The following is a 27,320-nucleotide window of genomic DNA, read 5'->3' on the forward strand; positions in this document are numbered from 1 at the left end:
GATCTTTCTCTCTCTCCATCTCTCTTTCTGTCTTTCTGTCTAATCTGAGATATCTCAAATCCTCCCCATTTTGCTCTCTGAATCTCCTATCTTTGGGTATTTCTGTTCCTTCCCACCCACTTCCTACAACCAAGTAAGCTGCACTCCAAAAGAACTCTGGGTTTTTTTGTTCTCTCTTCTCTTTGCTGCTGTCCAGGTCAACTGCCTAACCCAAAGAACCTCTCTTGCTGGAGCAGTTGTCCTGGATTTCCCCGCATGCTTTCTCCTCTTTTCCAAAAGAAAAGCATCCCTGACTGTATCTCTCTGTCTGTCTGTGAATCTGCTCTTTCTAAAATCCTGTAGAGAAGTTGCAAAAAGCTTTTCTCAATGCCCAAGTACTTTTAAAGACCAGCATAGTGTTCATGCCAAGCCCTCCCTCTACCCTAATTCTTCACTTCAGCAGAAGGTGAGTGGACATAGCGGGGCTGGCTTTGGACTCAGTGACACTCAGCTTCTACTCCCAGCCCAGTTCCCAGCTGCTGTGTGGCCTGGGGAAGCATGCTGACTCTCTGAGCCTTGGGGGTAGTAATTCATTATTCCCAGAGCTAATAACAAGGGTACAGAACACACGGAACTGTGCCAATGCTTAGCAGACTCTTGGGAAACAATAGCTCCACTGAACGCTCTCCAGAATGCATTCATTCACTCATTCAGTAGCCATGACAAGAGACATACATGACCAGAGAGCAAAACTAGGGGCTGATCCTAAAGGCCCCATGTGCCTTGATAACTAAGAACTCCAGAACATGGAGGAACTATATTGCCTGAGTGCCAGGAGAAATGTCTACAAAGTGGACTTGCTCTGTGAAACATAGTCTCATGGACCATGTTGCGACCTTTAACCTGTGCAAGCAGGTAGATATAATTGGCACAAATGGCTGTCATTTTTTTTTTATGTTAGGGATATTTATTTTTTATTTTTTTTAACTTTTTTATTAATTAAAAAAAACAAAACGTTAAGATATCATTCCATTCTACATATACAATCAGTAATTCTTAATACCATCACAAAGTTGCATATTCATCATTTCTTAGAACATTTGCATCAATTTAGAAAAAGAAATAAAAAGACAACAGAAAAAGAAATAAAACGATAACAGAGAAAAAAAAAGATTATACATACCATACCCCTTACCCCTCGCTTTCATTTACCACTAGCATTTCAAACTGAATTTATTTTAACATTTGTTCCCCCTATTATTTATTTTTATTCCATATGTTCTACTCTTCTGTTGATATAGTAGCTAAAAGGAGCATCAGACACAAGGTTTTCACATTCACAGAGTCTCATTGTGAAAGCTATATCATTGTTCAATCATCATCAAGAAACATGGCTACTAGAACACAGCTCTACATTTTCAGGCAATTCCCTCCAGCCTCTCTGCTACATCTTGAACAACAAGGCGATATCTACTTAATGCATAAGAATAACTTCCAGGATAACCTCTCAACTCTCTTTGGAGTCTCTCAGCCATTGACACTTAATCTCATTTCACTCTTCCCTCTTTGGTCAAGAAGGTTCTCTCAATCCCTTGATGTTAATTCTCAGCTCATTCTAGGGTTTTTCTCAGTCCCTTGACGCTGAGTTTCAGCTCATTCCAGGATCTCTGTCCCACATTGCCAGGAAGGTCCACACCCCTGGGAGTCATGTCCCACGCAGAGAAGGGGAGGGTGGAGAGACTGCTCATCATGTTGGCTGAAGAGAGAGGACACATCTGAGCAACAAAAGAGGCTCTCTTGGGGGTGACTCTTAGGCATAAATTTTAAGTAGACTTGACCTATCCTTTGTGGGGTTAAGTTTCATATGAACAAACCCCAAGACTGGGGACTCAGCCTATAGCTTTGGTTGTCCACACTGCTTGTGAGAATATCAAGAATTCAACTTGGGGAAGTTGAATTTCTCCCCACTCTCACCATTCCCCAAAGGGGGCTTGCAAATACTTTTCGAGTCACTGATCAAATCACTCTGGGATTCATCAGGGCATCACTCTGGACAAACCAACAAAATCTCCTGTCCTACCTGAGATTCCAAGTACTTATGACATTCAATCAAACTATCTACATGAGTTATATTAGGAAATGCTCTAGTCAAAATATAAATTTTGTACCAAATAAACATTTTTTGCTTTAGTCTCACACATAAGGTGACATTTTAAAGTATTAGTTATCATCTATTTTCAGCACCCTGCAATAATGACATTCCTTTGTTCTTCCTCATGCAAAAACATTTTTAAAATTTGTACATTGTACATTTCACTATTATTATACATTCTAGGCATTCCTAGATTATACCATCTCTATCTTTACCATCTATCTTTCTTTCTGATTTCATTTATGTCCCCAGCCCTCCTCCCTCTATCATTCTCACATGCAGCTTCATTCAGTGTTTTAACATAATTACATTACAGTTAGGTAGTATTGTGCTGTCCGTTTCTGAGTTTTTATATTCAGTCCTGTTGCACAATCTGTATCCCTTCAGCTCCAATTACCCAATATCTTACCCTATTTCTATCTCCTGATGGTCTGTGTTACGAAGGAAATATTCCAAGTTTATTCACTAATGTCAGTTCATATCAGTGAGACCATACAGTATTTGTCCTTTTGTTTCTGGCTAATCACACTCAGCATAATGTCCTTAAGGTCCATTTATGTTGTTACATACTTCGTAACTTTATTCTGTCTTACAGCTGCATAATATTCCATCTTATGTAAATGTCACAGTTTGTTTAGTCAGCTGTCTGTTGATGGACATTTTGGCTGTTTCCATCTCTTGGTAATTGTTAATAATGCTGCTATAAACATTGGTGTGTAAATGTCCACTTGTGTCCTTGGCCTCGTGTGCTTTGAGTAGAGACAGCATTTATATGGGTCCTGTTTTTTAATCCATTCTGCCAGACTATGTCTTTTGATTGGAGAGTTTTATCCATTAACATTCAGTGTTATTACTGCATGGGTAGTACTTTCTTCTACTATTTTACCTTCTGGATTTTATATGTCATGTCTAATTTTCCTTCTTTTTACGTTTACTCATAGTCTTCCTTTCTACACTCTTCTCCACACCTCTCTCTTCTGTCTTCGTATCTGTCTCTAGTGTTCCCTTTAGTATTTCTTGCAGAGCTGGTCTCTTGGTCACAAATTCTCTCAGTGATTTTTTGTCTGAAAATGTTTTAATTTCTCCCTCATTTTTGAAGGACAATTTTGCTGGATATACAATTCTTGGTTGGCAGTTTTTCTCTTTTAATAATTTAAATATATTATCCCACTGACTTCTCGCCTCCATGGTTTCTGCTGAGAGATCTGCGTATAGTCTTATTGGGCTTCCCTTGTATGTGATGGACTGCTTTTCTCTTGCTGCTTTCAAGATCCTCTCTTTCTCTTTGACCTCTGACATTCTGATTATTAAATGTCTTGGAGTATGTCTATTTGGATCTATTCTCTTGGGGGTACGCTGCACTTCTTGGATCTGTAATTTTAAGTCTTGCATAAGAGTTGGGAAATTTTCAGTGATAATTTCCTCCATTAGTTTTTCTCCTCTTTTTCCCTTCTCTTCTCCTTCTGGGACACCCACAACACGTATATTCATGCGCTTCATATTGTCTTTCAATTCCCTGAGTCCCTGCTCATATTTTTCCATTTTTTTCCCTATAGTTTCTGTTTCTTGTCAGATTTCAGATGTTCCGTCCTCCAGTTTTGAAATCCTATGTTCTGTCTTTCAAAATTTACCATTGTAGGTTTCCATTGTTTTTTTCATCTCTTCTACTGTGTCTTTCATTCCCATAAGTTTTGTGATTTGCTTTTTCAGACTTTCAGTTTCTTCTTTTTGTTCTTTCCTTTCCTTCTTTATATCCTCCCTCAATTCATTGATTTGGTTTTTGATGAGGTTTTCCATGTCTGTTCGTACATTCTGAATTAATTGTTTCCGCTCCTGTATGTCATTTGAATTGTTGGTTTGTTCCTTTGACTGGGCCATATCTTCAATTTTCCTAGTGTGATTTGTTATTGGCATCTAGGCATTTAATTAGCTTAATTAGTTTATTCTGGAGATTGCTTTCACTTCTTTTATCTAGGGTTTTCTTGCTGGATGAATTTGTTGTCTCTCTGTTCTTTGACATTCCGTTCAGCTTTATCTGGACCTTTAGCTTAAGTTTTGTTTAACAGAGGAGAGTTTTTCAGTTCTTGTTTTCTTGTTTCTTGTCCTGCTTGTGTGGTGCTTTCCCCCCACACACACTTAGGAGGGTCTACTTAGATATTATAGACCCCAGCCAGATTTTCCCAGACCAAACTGGCCTCCTATCAGGAGGAAAGAGTCACCTGCGTCGGTTTTCCCTGAGGGTGAGACCCAGCAGGTTGAAAGACTTTCCTGTGAAGTCTCTGGACTCTGTTTTTCTTATCCTGCCCTGTGTGTGGCGCTTGTCTGACTGCAGGTCCCACCAGCATAAGATGATGCGGTACCTTTAACTTTGGCAGACTCACCCTGCTGGGGGCGTGGTGGAGACAGAGGAGAGGTTGTAGGCTGGTTTTAATGGCTTCAAATTACCAAGCCCTGGTGTCTGAATTCCTTGATGGAGAGATTCCACATGGGTGGGGCTTCACCCCTCCCCTGGGGAAGGCACAAGCTCCAGATAAGCCCCCAAAAGAGCTCACTTCTGCCTATGCCTGGGGCAGCTGCAGCCTGAAAAGTCCTGCCACTGTATCCAGAGGCAGTCAAGCCTTTGTAGATACACAGCCACCAAAACCTCTGTTTCCTTCTTTTTTTTCCACCCTTTTTCTGTCAGTCCTGCCCCCTTGGCGCCGGGGCAAAAATGAGCAACCTCCGCTTTGATCAGGTTCACCTAAGCTGGGGGCCTATTTTTAGTAGTCAGAATTTGTTAATTAGTTCCACAATTGGTGTTTGATTGTGCCCAGTCCCTGCTGCTGGTAAAGTCCTTTCCTTTCCCCTCTGGGAAGCGGCCTGTGGGGGAGGGGTGCTGGCCGCCGCAGCTTTGGGAACTCACAGTTCTGGGGGGTGCTCGCAGCCGGTCCAGCTGGTCCAGACTGGGGTACGCTGTGTGTCCGGTCACTGACGTGGCCCCAGGAGCTGTTCTGTACTGTTTCTGGTTATTTAGTAGTTGTTCTGGAGGACAGACTAAAACGCGCACGTTGTTAAGCCGCCATCTTGACCCGGAAGTCGGCTGTCATTTTTAAAAGCCACCTTCCCCCCTTTCTGGAAGAGTTTCCAAGCAAGGCAAAGAGAGGTTACAGCCAGTGGTGAAGACCAATAAGTAGCTTTTGGGCTGTGGTCACAGGAGAAATGATGTAAGATACTCTCACACATTACTAACTTTTCACTTTGAATTCTCACATTCCTTGAGATAATTCCTTAATCATAATCTAATTGTGAGAGTAAGTTTGTGTCCTCCATGTCTCTGCACCCAGGCTTTTACCCAGGGCTGACTTGTTGTAGGTTTTCAGGATGATGGGTGGTTGGTTGGACGGTTGGTTTTATGGATGATGGGTGGTTAGATACATGGATGGATGAATGACCGAATGGATGGATGAATAGATGGTTTGTGGTTTTAAGTTTAAGCGACATGATTCCTCTTTCTCGTATAGTCACCAAAAAAGCCCAAATTATTTGTGCTTGGTTTAGAGAGAAAATTAGAGAGTGAGGCAGATAACCTTCTTGTTTCTGACCAGTCCGTCGTCCCTCAGACCCCAGGTGGTGCTTAGCCCCAGGATCACAGCTACTGGCTGAACAGCTAAGGAGCCAGAGACATAAGGACTTACCAGGAGAGCTTGAAGCAATGAGCCTCAGATGCTTTGAGCTAAATTCTCTGTTATCTCCCCATCCCTGTGGACAAATTTTTCACTACTCCCCCAGCCTCTTAGCAACCTGAACATACTTCTGTCATGAAACAACAAAGCTTTGTCTTCTGTTTCCCCCAGTTGACTGAGAGCTCCTAAAAGGCAAAGACTATTTTTCATGTTTATTTCCCTGGTATTTAGCATAGTACCTGGCATACAGTGTAGGCTAGGTTAATATTGCATGGGTGATAGATGGTTGGATGGTAGATGAGTGTTTGGTTGGATTTAAGCATGATGGGTAATTGGATGGAGAAACGAATGGATGGTTGGTTTTTTGGATGATAAGCTGTTTGGTGCTTTGCTGGATGGGTAATTGGAATAGTTTTCTGGATGTTTGAATGGATGGGTGGTTGGATGTGGATAGGTAAGTGAAAAGATGTGACCTTTTTGGTCACCTGGAGTCAGCCTCCCACCTGGTACAGATATCGTCCCTGTAGTACTTCCATCTGTCCTTAAATGCATGCCTACTGACCTGCAATAACTAACATACAAGGTATTCCATTACCTAACAAGCAGAACTAGCATAAATTTTCCCGGGTTGCAGGTGTGATGATGTAGTGTATAATAGTGGTAAGGGCCTTAGCTTTGGGATCAGATGTAGGTTTGAATCTCAGCTTAACTATTTAGAACAGTGTGACCTTGAACAAATCCCTTGGTCTCTCTAATCTATGCTTGCTTTATTTGGAAAATAGGGGCAATAGCACTACCTCATAGATTAGGATTAAATGAAACAATGAAAGTCAGTGGTTGGTTGATGCTCAATAAAAGGTATTTGTTATTGTTCTGAGCCAAAACGAACCCTCCACAACTTTTCTCTCCCCATGAACCAAATGTGTGTGAGATGTTGGTCTAGTGCCACATGTTCAATGGCACACGAGACTGAAGTCATCCTTCTTTGGGGGCTTATATTCTACTGGGATGCTCAGACAACAAACAAGTCAACACCTAAACAACTTCAGACAGTATTAACTGCTATGCAGTTATTTGACATAAGGTGCTATGAAAGAGAGTGGTGTGGTGGTTGGGTGGGTGGAAGGTACCTTTTTTGAGCTGTGAACTAATGGTGAGAAAATGCAGCCACACAAAGATCTGGGAAGAGAATGTTGCAAGTTATAGGAAAGGCCAGTGAAAAGGTCCCAAGGCAGAAATGAGCTTGTTCAGGGACTAGAAAGAAGACCAGGAGGCTGGAGTTGAGTGGGTGAGACTGGGTATTATCCCCCTTAAACCCATCCTGTCTGCTAGAGCAACACAGAAGAAACCTTGTGCAGCTGGTAGCCCATCAGCGTTTTGGGAGCAGTTGTCAGGCTCCTGACCTCCTCACCTCCAGACTGAGCAGCCCCAACTCTCAGCATCCCTCAGAAACCCTATTAGAACACCGGGCACTACTACCCCGACAGTGTTCTGGGTCCTAAAATCCCATAAGAAATCAGAAATCAGGTTAGACCCAGAGGCAATCAGGCCGAGGAGAGTCAGGAGAATTTTAGTTGGGACTGCAGTGGGCTAAACCAGTGAGCTGTGTTTTTCCCTGAAACCCTGTCCCTGGAGTGTCTGCAAGGGAAAGGAGGTGAGAAGGCGCTTTGGCAGGTTATTTTAAGACAACAGAAGCCTGGAACCATTTATCCACATGGATTTGAAGTAGGATCTGGGCTTTGAAAGAAAAATAATGTGTGACAACAGCTGTTACTCCAGCCAGACTGATTCAGGAGATTGAATGGGGTCGCTAGGGTGGGATCCTCTCCATCACCCAGCAGTGCTTCCTCCGGGTCCTTCTCCTCTAGGGCAGCCTCTCTCCATGTGGGGACAAGAAGACTCTAGAACCTTCTAGGTTCATGTGCAGCAGAAAGAGCAGCTCTCTTACCCAGAACTTCCAACGAAAGTCTGGAATTATGTCTTATCAGCTAATTAGTTGGTCGGGTCACTGCCCATCTCTGGATGGACTCCTGTGGCTGGAGACATGCAGTCTTCCGCTGCCCAGGCCAATGGCACAGGACAGCTGTCAGGACTGGGGTGGTATTAGGTGCTTCCTATCCACGGGGACTGAGAATGGAGGAGGGGGTGACGCCCCAAGGACCATGAGATGCCATTAGGAAGAGAGGGAGAAGGATCCTGGACAAGCACAAGCCACATTTCCCCTCTCGGTTTTCGCTGCTCCTTCCTCTGTGGATCAATCACACACCACTTATGTCCGTTATCTCCTCCCAGCTCAGTCGGTAGTTCAGATGTACCCATGTGTCTCCAGCAGCTTTGCTAAGCGCCCCGAGTTGGAGACTGCGTCCTCAGCCCCTCCCTGCACCCCATTCCTGTTAGGCCATGACGTGGCGTCAGGGTCCGGGGCTCACTTGTGTAAATTGAGTCAGGTTTCAGGACCCAGTGGCCCTACCGTGCTCCTCCAGTAGGTCCCCAAGCAGCAGCGACGAGAACCTCCCCTGCCTCCCGGGGCCCGTCAAGGCTCACCCCCACCTCTGTCTTCCCCAGGCAAAGCCACCAAGAACGTGCAGTGGGACGAGGACTCGGTGGAATACCTGCCGGCCCACCCGGTCAGGATCGCCTTCGTCCTGGTGGTCCACGGGCGCGCCTCCCGGCAGCTGCAGCGCATGTTCAAGGCCATCTACCACCAAGACCACTTCTACTACATCCACGTGGACAAGGTGAGGAGCCGGCCGCGCTCTCTGCCTCTCTGATACCTCCAGCTGCATTCGCAGCTCCTACAGTCCTGGGTTCCCTTAAGGCAGGCTCCCAGGCTGGACAGCTGCCTCGTTTAGGAGCATTTGGTCTCAGAGTGCCGTGTGTGTGTGTGTGTGTGTGTGTGTGTGTGTGTGTGTGTGTGTGTGTGTGTGTGTGTGTGTGTGTGTGTGTGTGTGTGTGTGTGTGTGTGTGTGTGTGTGTGTGTGTTGGCTTCAAAGCTTCAGTTATGGCATTAGGCTTTCTCCATACACCCTGTGCATCTTACCTCTTTTTCACATGACGGGTTCCAGCCCCTGTCCCCTGCCTGCCACACCCATCCTTCGTGGGTCTAGCTGTCCGAGGTTTGCAAACTTGTTCTGTAAAGGGCCAGAGCATAGGTATTTTAGGCTCTCTGGGTCATACAGTCTCTACATGACTACTCACCTCTGCCCTTGTGGCACCAAAGGAACCACAGATAATATGTAAACAAATTGGTGTGGCTGTGTTCCAGTAAAACGCTGTTAATAAAACCCTGCCTAAGCTTGGCTGATCTCTGAGCTCTCTGGTCCCAGAGGTTTCCGTTGATCCGCTTGGCATGCTTAATATCTGCCCCTCAACCTCTGAAAGGTCTACTGCTGGCTGGCCTGCAACGGGGTGGTAGACAGGCATTCGGGGAGGGGAGCAAATAGAGAATTCTACCCTGCTAAACAGTCATCAGGCTCAGACACAGCAGTATTTCTTTTATATATATATGTATGTATGCATGTATGTAAATTTATTATTAAATAAGTTGTAGGTTTACAGAAAAAATGATGCAGAAAATAGAGTTCCCACATACCCACTCTCCCGTTTTTAATATTTTGCATTAATGTGGTACCTTTGTTACAATTGATAAAAAAAATTCTTGTAATTGTGCTCTATAGTCCATGTTTTATATAAGGGTTCACTTTTCTGTTGTACAGTCCTATGTTTTTTTTAGATTTTTATTCTAGTAACATACGTACTTGAAATTTCCCTTTTTAACCACATTTAGCTATATAATCCAGTTGTGTCCATTACATTCACAGTGTGCTACTATCACCACCGTCTGTCTATTTGCCAATACTTTTCCATCACCCCGAACAGAAATTCTGTACCGATTAAGCATTATTTCTTCACGGCAGCATTACCTAACTTATCTTCAGACCACTTGCACCATCATATATAAAAATGCAGAATCCCAGGCCCATTCCAGGTCTCACAAACTATTAGCTCAGCGGTGGAGCCAGGGCGTCTGCATTTCAAATAGCTAAAATAATGTTTTAAAAATAAAAGAGATGTGAGTAGCAGTGCTCTAGCTAGTAGAAGCACATGCCAGGCCTGAACCTAGTGCTTGGCCAAAGCTTTGCTATTTCAGAAGCCCCGTCAAGTAGAAGGGAAGGGACAGGGAGGGGACAAGGGGCAAGGGGCCTATCTGTGTGTTTCTGGGCTGCTGAATGTCACCCTTTCTCTCCTGTGAAAAGCGCTCTAATTACCTGCACCGGCAAGTGCTCCAGTTCTCCAGGCAGTATGCCAACGTCCGCATCACTCCCTGGAGGATGGCCACCATCTGGGGGGGTGCCAGCCTCCTGTCCACCTACCTGCAGAGTATGCGAGACCTCCTGGAGATGAGCGACTGGCCCTGGGACTTCTTCATCAACCTCAGCGCGGCTGACTACCCCATCAGGTAAGGCCGCCCGTCGCCCCGAGCCTCCAGGTCTGAGGTCCTGCTTCCTCTAGCTCTCCCTGGTCATAGCTGGCCAACCGCAAAGCAGCAGTAGTTGTCTGACTATCTAGAGAACCCAGGAAGCATATCTTCCCGGTGAGATGCCAGGGAGAGCTTATACGCTGTGTCCAGATGCTCGTGCAGCATAGGATTCAGATTGGACCTGAGAATCACGTGTGCATTCATTCATTCATTCATTCACTCATCCAGCAGACATTTATTGAGGACACCTGGTGCCAAGTTGTGTTCTAGGATAGATCAAAGCCCCTACCCATTCAAGTTGGGGAGACAAACTAAAATAGGATGTCAAACAAATAAAACAGGAGAAGCACACAGAGGGTGCTGAGGGCAGAAGGTGGAAGACAGTTGCAGTTTTAAGGAGGGTAGCCAGGAAGGTCTTCCCGAGAAAGTTGACTTTCGAGCAAACGTAGAAGAAAGTGAAGGAGCAAGTCCTGCCTTGGGAAAGGGGTCCCGGCAGAAGGAGCATCAAGGTGCAAAGGTCCTGAGGCTGGGGCAGAGAAAATGAGGGGTAGGGTAATAAGAGGCAAAGGTCAGAGAGATAAGTGGCACAAGATCATGGAGGTTCTAGAATTTGTCTTTTGCTTCAAGCAAAATGGGAGCCATTGGCATGTTTTGGGTAGAGGAAAGACAAGATCTAACTGGGCATGAGTGGGAGAAGGACGTCACTTGCAATAGTTCAGGCCGGACCACAAATGGCATTTTCTGGCTACACATGGGTGGGTTTGTTTGGCCCATTAGGAATCTCAACAAATGAACTGATTGTCTATAATTTAAAATGGGGAAATCTCATGTGAAACTAGATTTCCAACTTCTCTTGAAGATCTGCCCAGTCTGGGCCTGTGTCCCTGCTTGGCCAGTCAGCAGCCTGGAGTTCACTGGCCATAGAAGCAGCATCAATTCTGGATGCCACCAGGAGGATCTGCCCCTTTGCGTGGACATTAATTCATTCTTTAAAATAAACCATAAGCACAACAACACCTTCAGAGCTCTCGTAAGGAAAAAAAGAAAAACAAGAAAATGAGATGTATTTATCATCAAGAAGGCGGCTCTTTGCTTTGACTGTGTCTTCCCTCCTTATTTGTCAGAAAAAGTGAAGGGAAGTGGGTGAAAGGGTAAAACAGAGGGGCTTCTTTTTCTAATGGCATGAAGGCGTTGGGGATGCCATTCCCCAGAAGAGCTGGACGAAGGCACCTTAAAAAAAACGGATTTAGGACAATTTTCAGACATAAATGGGAGTACCGAGACTAGGAAAATGAACCCCCCAAGTAGCCATCACCCAGTTTCAATAAAAATTGGCTCCTGGCCTATCTGTTTTCATCTCTTCTCCAACCCTTTTCTCCCAGCCCTAAGTTACCTTGGCGCAAACTGAAGCCATCATGTAATCATATCTAAATATTTTGGTATTCATCTTTATAAGGTCTCTCTTTTAATATAGCATCAATATAATTACCATACCTAAAATATTAGGTCATTCTTAATGTCATCAGATATTTAGGTCACAGTGTCCCAATGGTCTTACAGTTTTTTTTTTTTTAAGTTAGGTTTTGAATCGGGATCCAAATAAGGTACAGATGGGGGAGGACACTTAAACGCCGGAAACGGCTTCTGTCTCACAGTTTGTCCCTGGTGTCCTTCTTCAGTACTGGCCTTGATGACACCCAACATCAGCTGGAAGACCCTGGAGCCTGAGGGGGCAGGGGGTGGTGTGCAACTAGGTACAATCTTTGGTTGGTTTGCATAAAAGATACCTGCAGTCCTTAAGCCTAGAAGAGTAGTCGGGACTAGAGCAGATACTGGTTTCCTTTTGTTCACAAGATAGCAGAGATTTTATGGTGCCAGTGACTATGATTATAAGAAGAAAAGGTTCATAAATCATCACTGCCAGGTTTTTACTTATAGTGGCTTATCCCTTCATTCAAACCTTGATTCAACAAACATTTATTGAGCCAGTCCTGTGTAGTGCACAGTTTGGGCATTTGGGAAGCAAACTGGACACGTGTTCCTGCCTCATGGATCACACATCCTAATGGGGCACATGGAACTTGATAATCCACGAGAGAGACATTGTGTTAAAAGGCCCTCTAGGAAAGGGCACCAACCAAAAGGAGCTGTGAATACAGAACTGCAGGGAGGCCTAAGCAGAAGGTGAGACAGGAAGGATTGAGCATGCAGCTTTGAGTTGAGTTGGGAAGGATGACAGGAGATTGGCAGGGAAAGGAGAGTGAGAAGATCATTCTAGAAGAGGCTTTCTCAACCTCAGAACTACTGACATTTTAGACAGGATCCTTGTTTATCGTGGGGCCCACACTGGGCATTGCAGGATGTTGAGCATCATTCTTGGTCAGCATTTACGAGATGCCAGTGGCATCCTCTCCCCAGTTGTGACAAGCAAAAATGTCTTGACATTTTCAGATGTCCCTTGGGGCAGGGGAGGGCCACAGTCACCCCTGGTTAGGAACCTCTAATCCAAAAAGAAAGAACAGCCTTGGCAAGCCTTGGGTCAGACAAAAGCTTGTTGCCTTTGAGGGATTTGAAAATGGATCAGGGTTTTCTCGCCTGCCAGGCTGGAGACCCATGTTTGAATCCTGGTGCCTGCCCATGCAACAGCAACAAAAAAATGGATCAGGGTAAAATGAGAAAGAAGAGTTGGGAGAAGTACAGGACAAGGGAGTTTGAGGAGCCTCCATCCATCTTTCAGGGAAGGACTATGTTCAGAAATGCCCCCGAAGGCTCAGGGGCATCTTCATCAGCAGCCATTGCACCAGGTACTTTGTTCAGCCCTTGCAGCAAACCTGATTTACAGATGGGCAAACTGAGGCTCAAAGATTGACTTGCCCAAGGTCATGGAATGAATACGTGGCAGAGGTGGGATTGAACCAGGTCTCTCTGGTCCCAGAGTCACTGTTCATTCGGCTTGAAGTTGGCCCCTTGGGGACGTCAGAAAGGCTAGACTGGAATATGCCCTCAAGCACCCCCACCCCACACAATCTCACTCCTCCAGCTCTTCGGAACACTGTAGTGGCTGCACCTCCTCCTAGCAAGGAACTTCGTGAGGGGAGATACTTGTTGGAGATGGAAAGGTCACTTGCTGTCCTGAGTCTGAGGAGCTTCCCTGGAGGCTGCAGAAGTCATCTCTGCTTATGTCAGGTGGGAGCACTCTGCCAGAGACCTCTGCAGATAGGAAGGTGTGCCTTACCCTTTCTAGAAGGATCGCGTCAGGTCAGTAGACGGCCTCCTTGAGGCACCATGCTGATTTGCAAGTTGAAGCCTTAGTCAGTCCTGTTGGTCCTGCTAGGGTGTCACGATTCCAAATATTATCATCCAAGAGGATCAGCGCTCAGACTGTCCATCAGGCTGCTTGCAGTTCAGATCTGAGTCCTGCCGCTTGCACGCAGACCCTGTGCAGTAGGGAGATAGCAGTGGAATCCGGCATCATATCTGGCACTTGGAAAATGCTCTGTAAAATATCCACTCCTGGTATCTGAGCTACATCAGTGGCTGCATGTCATGTCTCCAGGGGGCCCAAATCTTTTTCTCAGACTGTTCCTATCCTATTTTGGGGTTCAGAAAAGAAAGTCATCATCATCATATCTTTTTTTAGCTTTAATGCTCCAGGGCTCTCTGTGTCTCTGTCTTTCTCTTTCTCTCCCGTCCACTGTCCTCATTGCCACAGGGCCTGCCCCTCACCCCCAGCTCTTCTGCCTAGTCTGCTTTGCCAGCCTCACAGCCAGAGGCACTTTATGCATCAAGTACCGCTGGTTCCTTTTGCTGTTGTTTTCCCGAAGTTTCCCTACACAAAAACATATGAATTTTGCAGATGAATAGTTTTATCCTGAGCAACTCTGATGGGCTTTCACTTCCCATCTGCTGCTCCATCTGTAGCATCCAAAACCACTACTTTTCCCATCCCAGGAAAGATGAACAAATTTAGGGGTGTCATCAAAGGCACAAGCATGGCCATGTCAGAAGCTTTTAAGAGGCTCTGAATGCTTGGGGGCTATCCGAAGACAGAGCCATCCAGGTGGTGACCTTGAACTGTTCTGTGATTTAACATTGCCTCCCTAACTGGAGGGGCAAGACTCCTCCTCTCTTGATTAGTAAAGACTTGCTGGTTATTACTGGTCACTAGCCTTGTTTAGAACTGGACACAAGACTATCTGTGTCCATGCCATCACGGACTGGCCATGTGAATTGAGACAGGTCCCTTCTATTTCCTTCATCTCAATCTCCCCAACTAAAAATTGACATAAACAACTGGAATTTTTTAGCTCATGGTTTTAAGACTAAAAAAAGCCCAAATCAAGGCATCATTAAGGTGGTGCTTTCCTTAATGGGAGCATAGACTGGTGCTCTGGGGCCGGCTGCTGGTGATCCTTGGTTCTGGGCTTCTCTGTCACATGGCAATGCATATGGCGACCTCTCCTGGAGCCTTCTCCTGTGGGTCTTTTAGATTTCAGCTTTTTGCTTCCTGTGCTTTCTCTCTGTGTCTGAATTACATTCTGCTTCTTAAGTTCTTCAGTAATAGGATTAAGACCCATCCTGATTGAATTGGGTCACATCATAACTAAAGTAAGCTCCTCGAGAGGACCTACTTCCAATGGTTTCACACCCACAGGGAAGGATTAGGTTTAAGAGTATGTTTTTCTGGGGTGCATAGCTCTGAACCACCACAAACAGGTCCCACAGAAGTACCTGTTTCATCGGGCTGTCAGGAAGATTAAATGAAATATTGCATGTCCAAGGCTTAGCCTGGTGCCTGGAGTGCAATGAGTGCTCAATTGCTGTAGTGGTTGTTATTACCGCCGTGGAGTAGGGGAGCCGGCACACGTGGGGCTGAGTCATCAGCCAGGCTGGTCGCTCTCCCTTTGGTTGAGTTAAAATCCAAGTAAAACATTTCTTGAACTCACGTCTCTATCAAAAGTGTACAAAACAAAGTTAGACAGTGAAAACTGGATGTTTCAAAAGAACAATATAGGAACGACTCACTTGTGAATGTAAAGAATCTTCCTGGGTATGGAGTCCTCTCTGCTGGTAACATTACCACCTGGCCCACCAGGCTCTGGTTAGACAAAACTGCATGTTTTCAAATGCAGACACCCCGAGGTCTTTGGCCATCAAAGAGCATCACAGCTTTAGTCAGTATATTCTATTTACAAAGCCAAGGAACTGCATGAACCTACGTTAGTCAGGTTGACCTCAGGCAGGTTTGAAGCTGAAAGGGTTCTGCAGTTGTTTGTTTGCTTAGGTTTTCTAGTGAAGGACTCAGGTCTGAGACACCTCTCCAGCCTTCACTGGGTTTGCATCCCAGGACAGATCAGACATAAAAAAAGGGGGTCTGAGTATGTCTCCAGCCCCTCCCTGTTCCGACGTTCTCTCTGTGGCGAGTGGGGGGCAGAGGGGCGTCTGGAGGCGACAAGGCAAGGAAATGGTGTTGACAACTTTCTAGCTAAACCCAGCATCTATTCCTCCTGCCTCTTGGGGATCCATGAGGTTGAGCCCAGTACGCCACATCCTATGAGTCTTCAGGTCATACCAGCTGTAGCACCAAACCTCCGCCTTGAGGTACCCCCATGACTGCAGGCTGGGAGTGCGAGAGCATTGCAGAGACACTTCAACAGGAAACACCAGCTGGTGATGACAGGAAGCAGGCGGCCCGAGCCTCTCTACAACCTTCCAAAGAGCAGCTTTTGTCTGGCACCAATGGAGCAACACAACACCCAGAGCCGACAAACACTTGCTTCTCCTCTACTCTCACTGTGGAAGACAGGTTTTGGAGGTTTCATATTAGAATGGGGTAGGTTTTGCAGGAGGCCCACCCCTTGATTATATTCAGCCCAGATCCTAGGAATTTGAAATTATGTTAACTGGAGGCCCAGACATTGGCATAGAGGTACCCCTTTACTTTTCACTCCTTTAGTTGGCTCGGTGGTTCTGAAATCTTAATGGGTCAAAGAATTAGTGTTGCTAAGACTAAGGAGCCACGTCTGCAATGCCTGGATAGCACAGAGGACATCCTGGTGTCATTCCAAGTGCCTTGCATTGCCCTGACAACAACCCTGGAAGTTCACACTATTTCAGATGAAGCAGCTGAAGTACAGAGGGGTTGAGAAACCCTCCCATGAGCATATGGCCAGAAAGTGGCAGAACCAGGATCCTTTTTTTAAAAAATTGAGGTGAAATTCACGACACGAAACATTTCAAGTGAACGATTCATCAGCTTTAATGCATTCACAGAGGTGTGCAGCCCCTGCCGCTATCTAGTTCCAAAACATCTTCATCACCCCAAAAGAAAACCCTGAGCCCATTGAACGGTGGCTCCCCATGCTCCCTCCCCCAGCCCGACAACTAGTCATCTATGTTCAGTCCCTGTGGATTTCCCTACTCTCGACATTTCATACAAATGGAAGCATATGATACGTGGCCTTTTGTGCCTGGATGCTTTCAGTGAGCATAATGTTTTTGAGGTTCATTCATGTTGTAGCTTGGTTCAGAACTCCATTCCTTTTGACGTCTGAGTACACTTTTTGTTTTTCCATTCCTTTTTGTTTCTCCATTCATCTGGGGAGCTCCCCAAAGCCACTGTCTCATAGTGAGATGGGATTTGCGCCTTCTGCCCTGAATCTAGTACTTCCTCTGGTGTAAGATGTGAGGCCATCCCTCAGGACTTTTGCGCGGCACTGGTCCTCAGGTTTCCTTGTTGACTGAGCCCGAAGATGCTGTGATCAGAATGGGCTGCTGATTTGTGCTGTCCCCATCCACTGACTCCCCGTGACATTTCCCGTCCAGCCTGACCTTTCTTTAGTAGTTCTAGCCCCTGGGCCTCAGCAGAACAGGAGAGAAGCCCCCCACCACCACCTCCAGTGATTCGGATTAGCCAAGGCGGCTTTGGAGTTGAAGATGGACAGACAGAGGGCTAGGACTTCTCTTTTCCTAAGCTTCTCTTTTCCCCATCTTCCTTCTTTCACCATCCATGCCCCTTCTGATGGCAGCTTGGGGGTGCCCTGGGGAAGAGAGAGCTCAGGACGGCCAAGAGGCTCTTCATGGATGAGTTCGGGAGATGGGGCTCCTTCTGACATCACTCATTCCCCCAACAAATATTTATCCAGCACCAACTGTGTGCCAGACACAGTATTAGGTATCCCATGGCAAGGAAAAGCATATTCAGCCCCTGCCACCGTTATTGTGGTCAAGGGTGCAAACTTGAGCCAGAACTACCTGAGTTTGAATCCCAGCCCCTCTGTTTGCTAGCTGTGTGGTCTTGAGCCAGTCACTGGTTGTCTCTGTGCTTCAGGTTTCTCATCTGTTAAATGGGGATAATGACCCTAACACCTACGCCACATGCTTGTCTCAGTGACTGGTTGAGCTTATATATGAGAACTTCCTTGAGCACTGCCCAGTACGTAGTAGGCACTGTTTACTTCAAAGCCTTTGGTGTTGCTAGGGGGAGATTGGCATTAATCAAGATGATTGCACAAATGAAAAGATAATTACAGGGTCAGGCAAGTGCTCTGAAGGAAAGGAATAAGAAGGTCTAAGGGCATTAACAAGTGATTCTCACCTGGATTTGGGGAATCTGGGGGTAGCCTTCCTGAGATATGAAGGATGGGTAGGAGTGAAGTGGCTGAGATGTGAGCAGAGTGAGGGGGTCCTGGGGAAAGCATCCCAGGAAGATGAGATGTCATAGACAAAGGCCCTGTGGTAGGAGGCATGTTTGAAAAGTTGAATGAAGGCTAATGTGGTGAAGCACAGAGAGCAAGGAGTGGCCTTCCCAGAGATGAGGTAGATCAAGGCCAGCCAAGACAGGGGTTTCGGCCACCTGTGGATTCACTGAGTCCACAGCCCATGAGCCATGGGGTTCTTTGCAGACATGGGGGAGTAATCGTATGTTCTCAGTACTAGGAGATCACTTTGGCTGCCGTGTGGAGAACAGGTAGCAGGGGATCCTGAATGGAAGTGGGGAGGCCTGGTAGGACGCAATTGCTTCTGCTGATCCCATACCACACACAGAAAGCCCTCTCCCCTTTCCAAACCTCTTGGCAGAGGCAGGAAACCACAGTCATCTTCCCAAAGCCACTCAACCAGTTAGCCTCTCAATCAGACAGAGCCAAGCAGCCCGCCTTCTGTTTGGGGACCTGGATGCCACACCTGCAGATTGCAGCCCTGTTTAGGAGATGCCCAGAGCATTTCAGCAGGGGCTGGAACAGAGGGACTGAAAAAACCCAGTGGCCTGGGTGAGAATTTTATTGGAAGAGGTCAGTGTAAGCCACAAAGTGTACAGCTTAGGAATTAGGGGGAAAAATTGGGCAAGAATGAGGGTTGAGACCTCTCTGTTTCTTGTTCTTTTTAAGGAGCATAAATTCCTGAAACAAAGGGCCTTAGCACCCTTGGACACTTTGAGTATCTGCTGGAGCTTTCAGGGGAATCACTGCAGGAACATAGCTCCCAAACAATTCTTGCAAAATTTCTTAACTCACAAGTCTGTCCCTTCTTCATTTCCCCCATTTCTCTGCATACGGTCACCAGGTTACCTGTAGCTTCAAACCTGTGCGTCCTCTACCTTGCAGCTCCCACCCAGCCCTGAGTATTCTCATACTGGCATCTTTCTCATGTACATTGCCTCCTTCTGATCCCCTCCATCCAGGCCCAGGATGTACCTTCATCACCTCACACCTGGACTGATATTTGATGGCCTCTGTTGGGGTCTTCAGAACCCCCCAAGAGGTTGTATGCTGATACCAGATCCTGGTATCATCCAGGCCAGATGGCAAAGCAGCCACCATCAACCCCCTCTGGGACCATCTTGCAAGATGTAACCATTTATTCACTCATTTAAGGGTAAATTTTGACTCGTCAGATATCTGTTGAGCACAGTCTAGTGCCAAGCTCTATGCTAGATGTTGGGAGATGCAGCAATAGAAAGGACCTGCTCCGTTCACTGAAGGAGTTTGCAAGTCTGTGGGAAAAGTAGAGATCATATAAATAAAATAATAACATGGTGCCATGAAGGAGAGTAAGAAGGGGTCATACTTTAGGAAGGCTGGTCAGCAAAGATGATGTTTAAGCCAAGATTTGATGGCTGATGTGGGGCCCATTATGGAAAAAGAAAAATGGGAGGTTAAAGGGTCAGAGATATGATGGCTAGCTGCATGTGTCACCTTGGCCAAGTTACAGTGTCCATCGATTTGGTCCAACCGTAGCCTAGATGTTTCTGGGAAGTTAATTTGCAGATGGGATTAGCATCTCCAATCAGTTGACACAAAGGAGATGACTAATAATAATGTGGGTGGACCTCATCCAATCAGTTGACGGCCTGAAGAGCATAAAACAGGTTTCTCAGAGAAGGAGAAATTCTGCCTCAAGACGACAACATCAACTCTTCTTTGACTTTCCAGCCTGCGGGCGGGCCTCCCCTGTGGATTTCATACTCAGGTTGCAGCATCGGCTCTTACTGGAATTTCCAGCCTGCTGTATAGATTTTGGGCTTGTCAGCTCCCACAATCATGTGAGCCAATTCCTTTAAATAAAATGCATAATATAATACAATTGTATAATACAATATATACAATACAGTACCACTTATTTATAAATGTTTGTTTCTCTGGAGAACTGTCTTAATTTTCCAAATCTGCTATGTCAGTTATCCATGATGGTTGGCGTAAACAATGGGCACTTATTGTCTCATGGTTTTGGAAGCCATGAGTCCAAAATCAAGGTGTGGGCAAGGCCGTACTTTCACGCAGCGTCTGCAGGGCTTGGTGACAGTGTCCTCCCTCGTGGCACTCTTTCTCCTCTCTGGCTTCTTCTAACTTTTGACTGCTTCTGGCTGCTTCCAAATTCCCTCTCTTGATAAGGCTATCAGTCATACAAATTCGACTCACCCTGATTCAATGTGGCCACACCTTAACCAACAATAGTATCTTCAGAGCGTCCTCTGTACAGATGAGTTCACACCTACAGGAACACAAGTTAAGGCTTGAACATGCCTTTGGTGAGGAGCATGATTCAAACCACAAAAAGGAAGCTGATACAAGAGGCACCAGACAAAGGAGATGCACCTGTGAGATCCGTGATGCAGGAAAAAGCTTACACATTCTGGGAACTAAAGAGAAGGGCGGTGAAGCAAGGAGTGGAGGAAGGTGAGTCTGGAGAAATAAGCAGGGGACTTCTCTGTTCTGTGGTTCCTCTTTCTCCTGCCCACCTCCCTCTACTGAGGGACCCTTAGCCTCCCTGCTAGGCCGAGGGCAGGCTGCTACTGCTTTATGGGAGGAGGAGGTGATGTCCACAAGTCTCCAGCAGGATCTTGAGTTGCCATCGCAACGAGTCCCCTTTGATGGGCAGTTCGTGCACACATCCCATCCTCTCACCTCCATGTCAGGATGGAACAGGCATTCTCCCATTCTTTCATCCAACAGTCATTTCCTCACACCTACCAGCTATCAGTCACTGCTCAGGGAGCAAGACACACAGTCCTTGCCACAGAGAGCTTGGCATCTTGTCGCATAGTTCTCAATAGGGGCAAATCAGGGTCCATGTGATTCTCAGAAATTTTCTTCTAAAATACCACTATCAGGGCCCCACCCCACACCAGTTGAATATCCCCCAGGTGATGCTAATACATAGTGAGTGTTGACAGTCACTGGTCCAGGGAAAAGATGTCCATCCCATAATTCCAGAAGTAAATAATGACAAGGTTGATGCCATGATGGAAAAATATGTCAGCTGCAATACCTCATGGAAGGTCATATTTGGGGACTCATCATACCAGATCTTCGGGTGCAACAATCACCCATTCTGGCCTTTTCCTCAGTATTCAAACCACTTTTGCTCTTTAGATGTTCCAGTATGCACCCCCTCTTTCCTGAGACCCCAAAGCCCCTAGGATGGAGCCATGCAAAGAAAGCTCCACCCAGATAATGTGGGAGTCTGAAGAGGTTTATTTTCTCAGGTTCTTGTTCACAAGGGGACTGAAAAAAATGCACCAGTAATTATGCCGTTTACAGTTCTGATTGTTCTAGTAGCAAAATAAACATTTCCTTTGCCTATTATTTTTTAGGCTGATGGAGTGTGCTCCTGCTTTTTCAGAAAGGAACGAGCTTTTGGAGCTCTTGAGCTGTATTTTAGCTTGGGTTGCTTTTCAGGCTTTCTTGAGAGGCGGACCTACCCCACACATCTCCCTGGACCAGCTGAGTCTGGCCACAGTTCTGGAGGCCTCCTGAGACTCAGATTAAAAAACCAAGGCTCCTAGGAAAGCCACTTGTGGTCACACCTGTTAGGAACTCTCTTGGATACTGTAAATAAGGAAGTATGGAAATTGTACAGAAAGCTAAAGTAAAGGCCATAGAACCATAGGCATTCATGACTTGACCGTCTGTGCCTGTTGCTATTTCCTTTGTTCCCAATTCTTTCATTGCAAAGTAAAATACTCAAAGTCCTGGGGGAGAAAAGAGTATGCTGACTTGATCTTGAGTCAGATGAAAGCTCTTTGGCCAGCAGAGAGTAGCGTTATCTTGGTCAATCATTCATTCAGAAAAATTTTATTGAGATCCTACTTGATGCCACGCAGTGTTCTAGATCAGCGCTGTTCAATAGAACTTTCTGTGGTGATGGAAATCTCTATAAACGTGCCGTCCAGTACAGTAGCAACATGTGGCTATTGACTGCTTGAAATGTGGCTTGTAGCAGAACTAAAAATGTTATTGATTTTAATTGAAACCTAGACACAGTATTAAACCAAATCAAATAAAAACCCTGGGGTAGTATTACACAGTATTAAACCAAGACAATTCTACCGTGGGGTAGAAATCCTTCCACAAAAGGGAATTTAGGCTGCTATTACCAAAAGGAGAGAAAGTGGATGCTGAGCACAAAAAGTGGATGCTGACCATAAATCTGATCTCCATCATCTGCCACTTAGACAGTTTCACCAGATTCCTGAGAGACTGAGCACTGAATTTTTTTATAGTGGTGATATATATGGATAACACAAAATTTGCCATTTTATCCATTATTAAATGTACAATTCAGTGGCATTAATTACATTCACAGTGTTGTGCAATCATTGCTACTATCTGTCCAAAACGTTTTCATCACCCCAAACAGAAACTCTGCACCTTTTAAGCAGTAGCTCCCCATTTCCCTCTCCTCAGCAGCCCCTGGTAAATTCTAATCTACTTTCTGTCTCTATGATTTTGCTTATTCTAGATATTTCATATAAATGGAATCATACGATAGTTGTCCATTTGTATCTGGCTTATTCACTTAGCCAGATTTATCCATGTTGTAGCTTATAGAAGAACTTCATTCCTTTTCATGACTGAAAGATGCTCCATTATATACCACATTTCCTTTATCCATTCATCAGTTGATGGGCACTTGGGTTGCTTCTACCTTTTGGCTATTGTGGATAATGCTGCTGTGAATACATGTATTCATGATCTTGTTTGAGTCCCTGCTTTCATTTCTTTTGGGTATAGACCTACATGGAGAGAAATGTTCTGTAACCGTCTCATCTAGTCCAGTCGTGATATTTGGCTATTGAGTGCTTGAAATATGGCTTGTAGCAGAACCAAAGTTTAATTTTTATTGATTTTAATTGAAACTTAGACACAGTAGTAAACCAAACCAGTTAAAAACCCCTGCCCATATATATGGTGATTCAGTGTTTAACTTTTTGAGGAGCTGCTGAACTCTTATCTCGGGCACTGAATTGTGCAAGATATCGTCCTCCTAACTTCTCCCTCCCCAGACCTCATGCTTCTCTTTCCCCTAGGTGACAGCTCTGCGTGTGTGTGTATGGAGGGGCCCTTTCCCATCCCAGGGCATCGTCCTGCCCAGCACATGGAGCCTTTTTGAGTGTTTTGTTCTCAGTATAGACCGAGGAACCCGTTGTCCTGTATTAGCTGGGGCAGCTTCAGCTTTCAGATTCCCCTGTGCTCCTGTTCCCTTTTGAGCTCACACTTTCCCAGCTTTGTCTGACTGTCTCAGCGGTGGCGCCCACTGGAATTGTCACTCATTTAAATATTAGTCTATAGCAGGCATCATTAGGAAGAAAGTCAGCTGAAGCTCCTACCCCCCCCCCGCCCCTCTGCAAAATATGTGTGATTGTTCCCCAAGCCAACCCGAAGTGAGGTTGGCATTTTCTGCACCGTTGCTCACTCCTCTAAGACATCTGAGAGCCATGTGGTGTTCAGCCTCAGCTGGTTCCTGTGTTACCTCCTACTAGCTGTTTGACCTGAGACAAGCGAATCCTTCCTTACTGAGTCTCAGTTTTCATACCTGTAACATGGGGATCATTGTGTTACGTGCTAAGGATTCACGATCAGGTTTTGATGGCATTTTGATGGTGGTACTCAGACTCCGCTTGACCATTCCACCTGCCTCTCCCCAAGGTTCCTAAGGGAGCCATGCAGAAAACAGTAGCTAAATGGGAATCCAAGTGTGGCTATATTTCTAGCACCGTGAGTTCTCTGATAAACACTGCAGTGGCTCCAATATGGCACCCGCGTGAAACCTTCTATCCATCCCTCCCGCCATCTGCACGCTGGAGCCAGAATACCAAACCCAGCCTTTAGGCATAGAGAAGGGAGCGATGCTGAGTCTTCTGGGGACACCTCAGCTTATCATACCCAGTTGCATAAACGGAAGTGGCAAAAAAGAAGAGAAAAATATGGCTGTTCCTGGTCGCAAAGGATCGGGTTCAACCCAGGACTGAGGCAGGGAACCTGAGAAAAATATCATAGAACCCAGATGGGGGCCATCCCAATCATTAAATAATAATTTATTTTAATTATTATTTATTAAAATAAATGAGGGCAATATGACAGGTGGAAATATGTACAAGGAATAATACGGCATTGCAGGAGAATAGGATAGACCAGGAAGACTCTCTGATAAGATGGTACTTACCCTGCCCACTGGTACCTGGCTCCCAAGCAGCATCTCCTAGCACTGAGTAATCGGTCCTACCTTCAGTTCTTCCTCCCTCTGGGTAAACTTAGAAGATGGGCAGAGGAGGGCCTGAGAGAGGAAAAAATGCTGGAACCATCCCCCAGCACTTTCCTCATGGGGTTGTCTTGAAGGTTAGCGATACTGACACACAGAGCCTAATCCAGAGTTGAGCATTTATTACAAGGGCTCAGAAAAGGGGTGTCTGCTGTTAGTAGTAGTATAACAAAATCCTGTACAGTCATGAATTCTAGACAAACACATGGTCTGGCCTTTTCAACAATCACCTTCTTTATTTTCTCCTCTACCCTTCCCTCCTATATTTTCTATCCCTGTATCCTTCTACTAATATCTAAATGCAAATAGAGAGAGGGAAGGTCCCATGCCTATGAAGAAATCCCACCTGTGGGGATGAAGAAGGCGGTTGCCTTGAACTGTACCTTCGTTGGATGCCTCTGTAGTTGAGCCTCCCCAACCCCTGTCTCTCCTCTGCCCTGCAAGGGTGCTTGTAGAGAGCTTGAACATTCATCAACCTTCTTTGTTGCAGCGGGGTGAAATGACACTGTTCTCAAGTCCATTTCTCCACTTACTCTTGAGACAATTCATCTGCGAACTTCTTGAAGTGTCAAACTGAGAACTTCCCTGTAAGTGATAAAGCTGCCCCCACAGTTCCTACCCACAGACTTCCTGATTCCTCGTCAACCCTAATCCCTAGGCTCAAGCAGTCTCCCTTGGATGAACCTGAGGGCACTGCGTATTCCCCACACAGTGTCAGAAAGTGGCTTGCACATCTGGGCAAGTCAGCAGACTGAGTAAATACTCATGGCAGAGAAGCCCTGGCAGAAAGCAGAGACCTTGTCACCCATCACACCCAACCTTCCACTCCTGATTATCGTAAATAATACAGCCCCACCTGGTCTAGACTGAGTGTCCAGAATCCGGACTCCTGCCTTGGCCCATTGCCCTGATATCATTTAATCAGAAAGTGGAGAATGAGAAAGAAGAGGTGATGTGGCAGTGCTGATTAGTCTGCTGGACGAAGCCAGAGCATTCTGTCTTGGTTTGCCAGGACTGTACTAGAAAATACCTCAGACTGGGTGGCTTAAACAACAGGAATCCTCTCTGAGTTTTGGAGGCTAGAAATTAAAAATCAAGGTGTTGGTAAGGCCACGCATCATCCTGGTGGTGCCTCCAGGGCCATCCCTAACTCGTTCTCTGCCTGCATCATATGGCTGTTTCTCTCCCTGTCTGCCTCCTACTGACTATCACCAAATTTCCTCTGCTTAAGAGGACACCATTCATATTAAAATAAGCATGGAATAAAGCCCACCCTAATCCAGTTTGACCTCATTTTAACTAAGAGCATCTTCAAAGATCTTATTCACAAATCAGTTCCCCTTCACAGGACTGGAGTTTAGAACTTGAGCATGTCTTTGTAGAGGACATGACTTGATCCATAGCACTTTCCCATGTAGGATGGGGCGAAGTGGAGTCCCATCGTCAGTGTTCTGTTCCCACCTGTAGAAGGAATGGCAATTGTGCCCCAAAGAATGGCTGCTTGTCTCCTATGCCCTTTCCTTCTTCAGAAGAGGAGTCTCCTCAGTGCAACTTAATTGTCTTCATCAGTCAACATTACTTGACAAAACAAGCCAGGGGCACAAACATTGCCACCCCTTTCTCAACATAATTGCACTCTTTGGAAGGCTGGGATCTGGCTTAAGGCCAAGTAGTTTTTGATTACAGAGTCAATCTTTGTTTAAAAGTTTGCCACCCTGGGGAAGTTTCTAACAAGTTACTTTAAACAATGCATTCTCTGGACACCTACAGCTAAAGAGTCTCATTAATCTGAATTGCTTTGGCGGGGTGCAATGGAAGTGTCCAGAATGGGCTTCATGGAAAGTGATGGCTGCAGTGCTGAGCAAAGCTGCTTTCATCATGAATCCAACTACAAGAAGACAGCTTTCTTCCCCAGGCATCCCCACCATCACTAGCCTGACCCTGACTGCATACAGGGAGCTGTGCTAAGTGCTCCATATAATTTCATTTCACCTCTTAACCTTCTGGTGAGGTGGGATCTTTATTATCCTCATTTGGGAGAGAAGGGACAGGGGAACTCACCCAACATCACTCATCTACTGAGTGTACTGAGTGGTGGAGCGCAGATGTGAACCCATCCACATCCTTAACCACCAGGTAAGGGTTTCGCAATCTTGGTCCATGGGCTGCTTTGCTTGCTGTATGCAAGATAGTTTAAAGTAGTATGCAGGCAAGTTTTTGAAAAATTTATTATTTATTAGTATTAGCACATATTAAGGAAAAACTAAAATATCCAACCCCAGATTTCTGATTAGTTTTGTTTAAGCTAAGGCTGAAATTTTCTTTAAAAAACAGTTGATTTCAATTTTTAAAAAATTAACAAAGCAATGAGGAGGGAGAGACAAAACCAAAATAAATAAGGATAATATAACAGGAAGAGAACTATGTACAAGGATAGGATGGACCAAAAAGACCCTTTGATAAAGGGCTATAGCAGAAAAATGCCAGGAAGATGTATGAATGACCAAAAAAGAGAGAAACATATTGGACCAGAGGTTGGCGAACTTTTTCTGTAGAGGGCCAGATAATAAATATTTTAGGCTCTGTGGGCCATGCTGCCTTGGTTGTAGTGACTCAGATCTCCTACTCTAGTGGGAAAGCAACCATAGAAAATACATCAAATGAATGGTTGTGGCTGTGTTTCAATAAAATTTATTTACAAAAAACGAGGTGGTCTATACTGTGCAGACCCCTGTGTTAAACCATTCTGCCACATGCCCCATGCTTCTGATAATGGCCTTGCCTAAAACACACAAGTCCTTGCCCTTGCAAAAATTTAGTCTCCAACCCTGTATAGCCTTTTCTTTGGTATCTCAAGTCCTTCTGTCTGTCCAGTCCAGGTTGCAGCTCATGGTTGCCTCAGGTGTCTCATTTCAGAACCCTGGACAGAGAAAGGCAAATGGGGTGATTCCTAAGGCCTTCTGGTCTACCTCTCTTCGACCTTGACCTGGACTCCCACCCAATAAGG

General features: G+C 45.5%; 1 protein-coding gene across 2 annotated transcripts in view; it reads left to right on the forward strand.

Moving 5' to 3' along the window:
- XYLT1 (xylosyltransferase 1) overlaps positions 1 to 27,320 on the forward strand; it is a 316,574-nt gene that overhangs the window by 226,895 nt on the left and 62,359 nt on the right. For both annotated transcript variants that reach the window (XM_077141677.1, XM_077141678.1), the window contains 2 exons: positions 8,359 to 8,531; positions 10,050 to 10,252. In XM_077141677.1, coding sequence (XP_076997792.1) covers positions 8,359 to 8,531; positions 10,050 to 10,252 — 376 coding nt within the window. The remainder of the gene's footprint in view (positions 1 to 8,358; positions 8,532 to 10,049; positions 10,253 to 27,320) is intronic.

The sequence above is a fragment of the Tamandua tetradactyla genome, chromosome 23 (genome assembly GCF_023851605.1).
Source record: "Tamandua tetradactyla isolate mTamTet1 chromosome 23, mTamTet1.pri, whole genome shotgun sequence".
NCBI classification, from domain to species: Eukaryota; Metazoa; Chordata; class Mammalia; order Pilosa; family Myrmecophagidae; genus Tamandua; species Tamandua tetradactyla.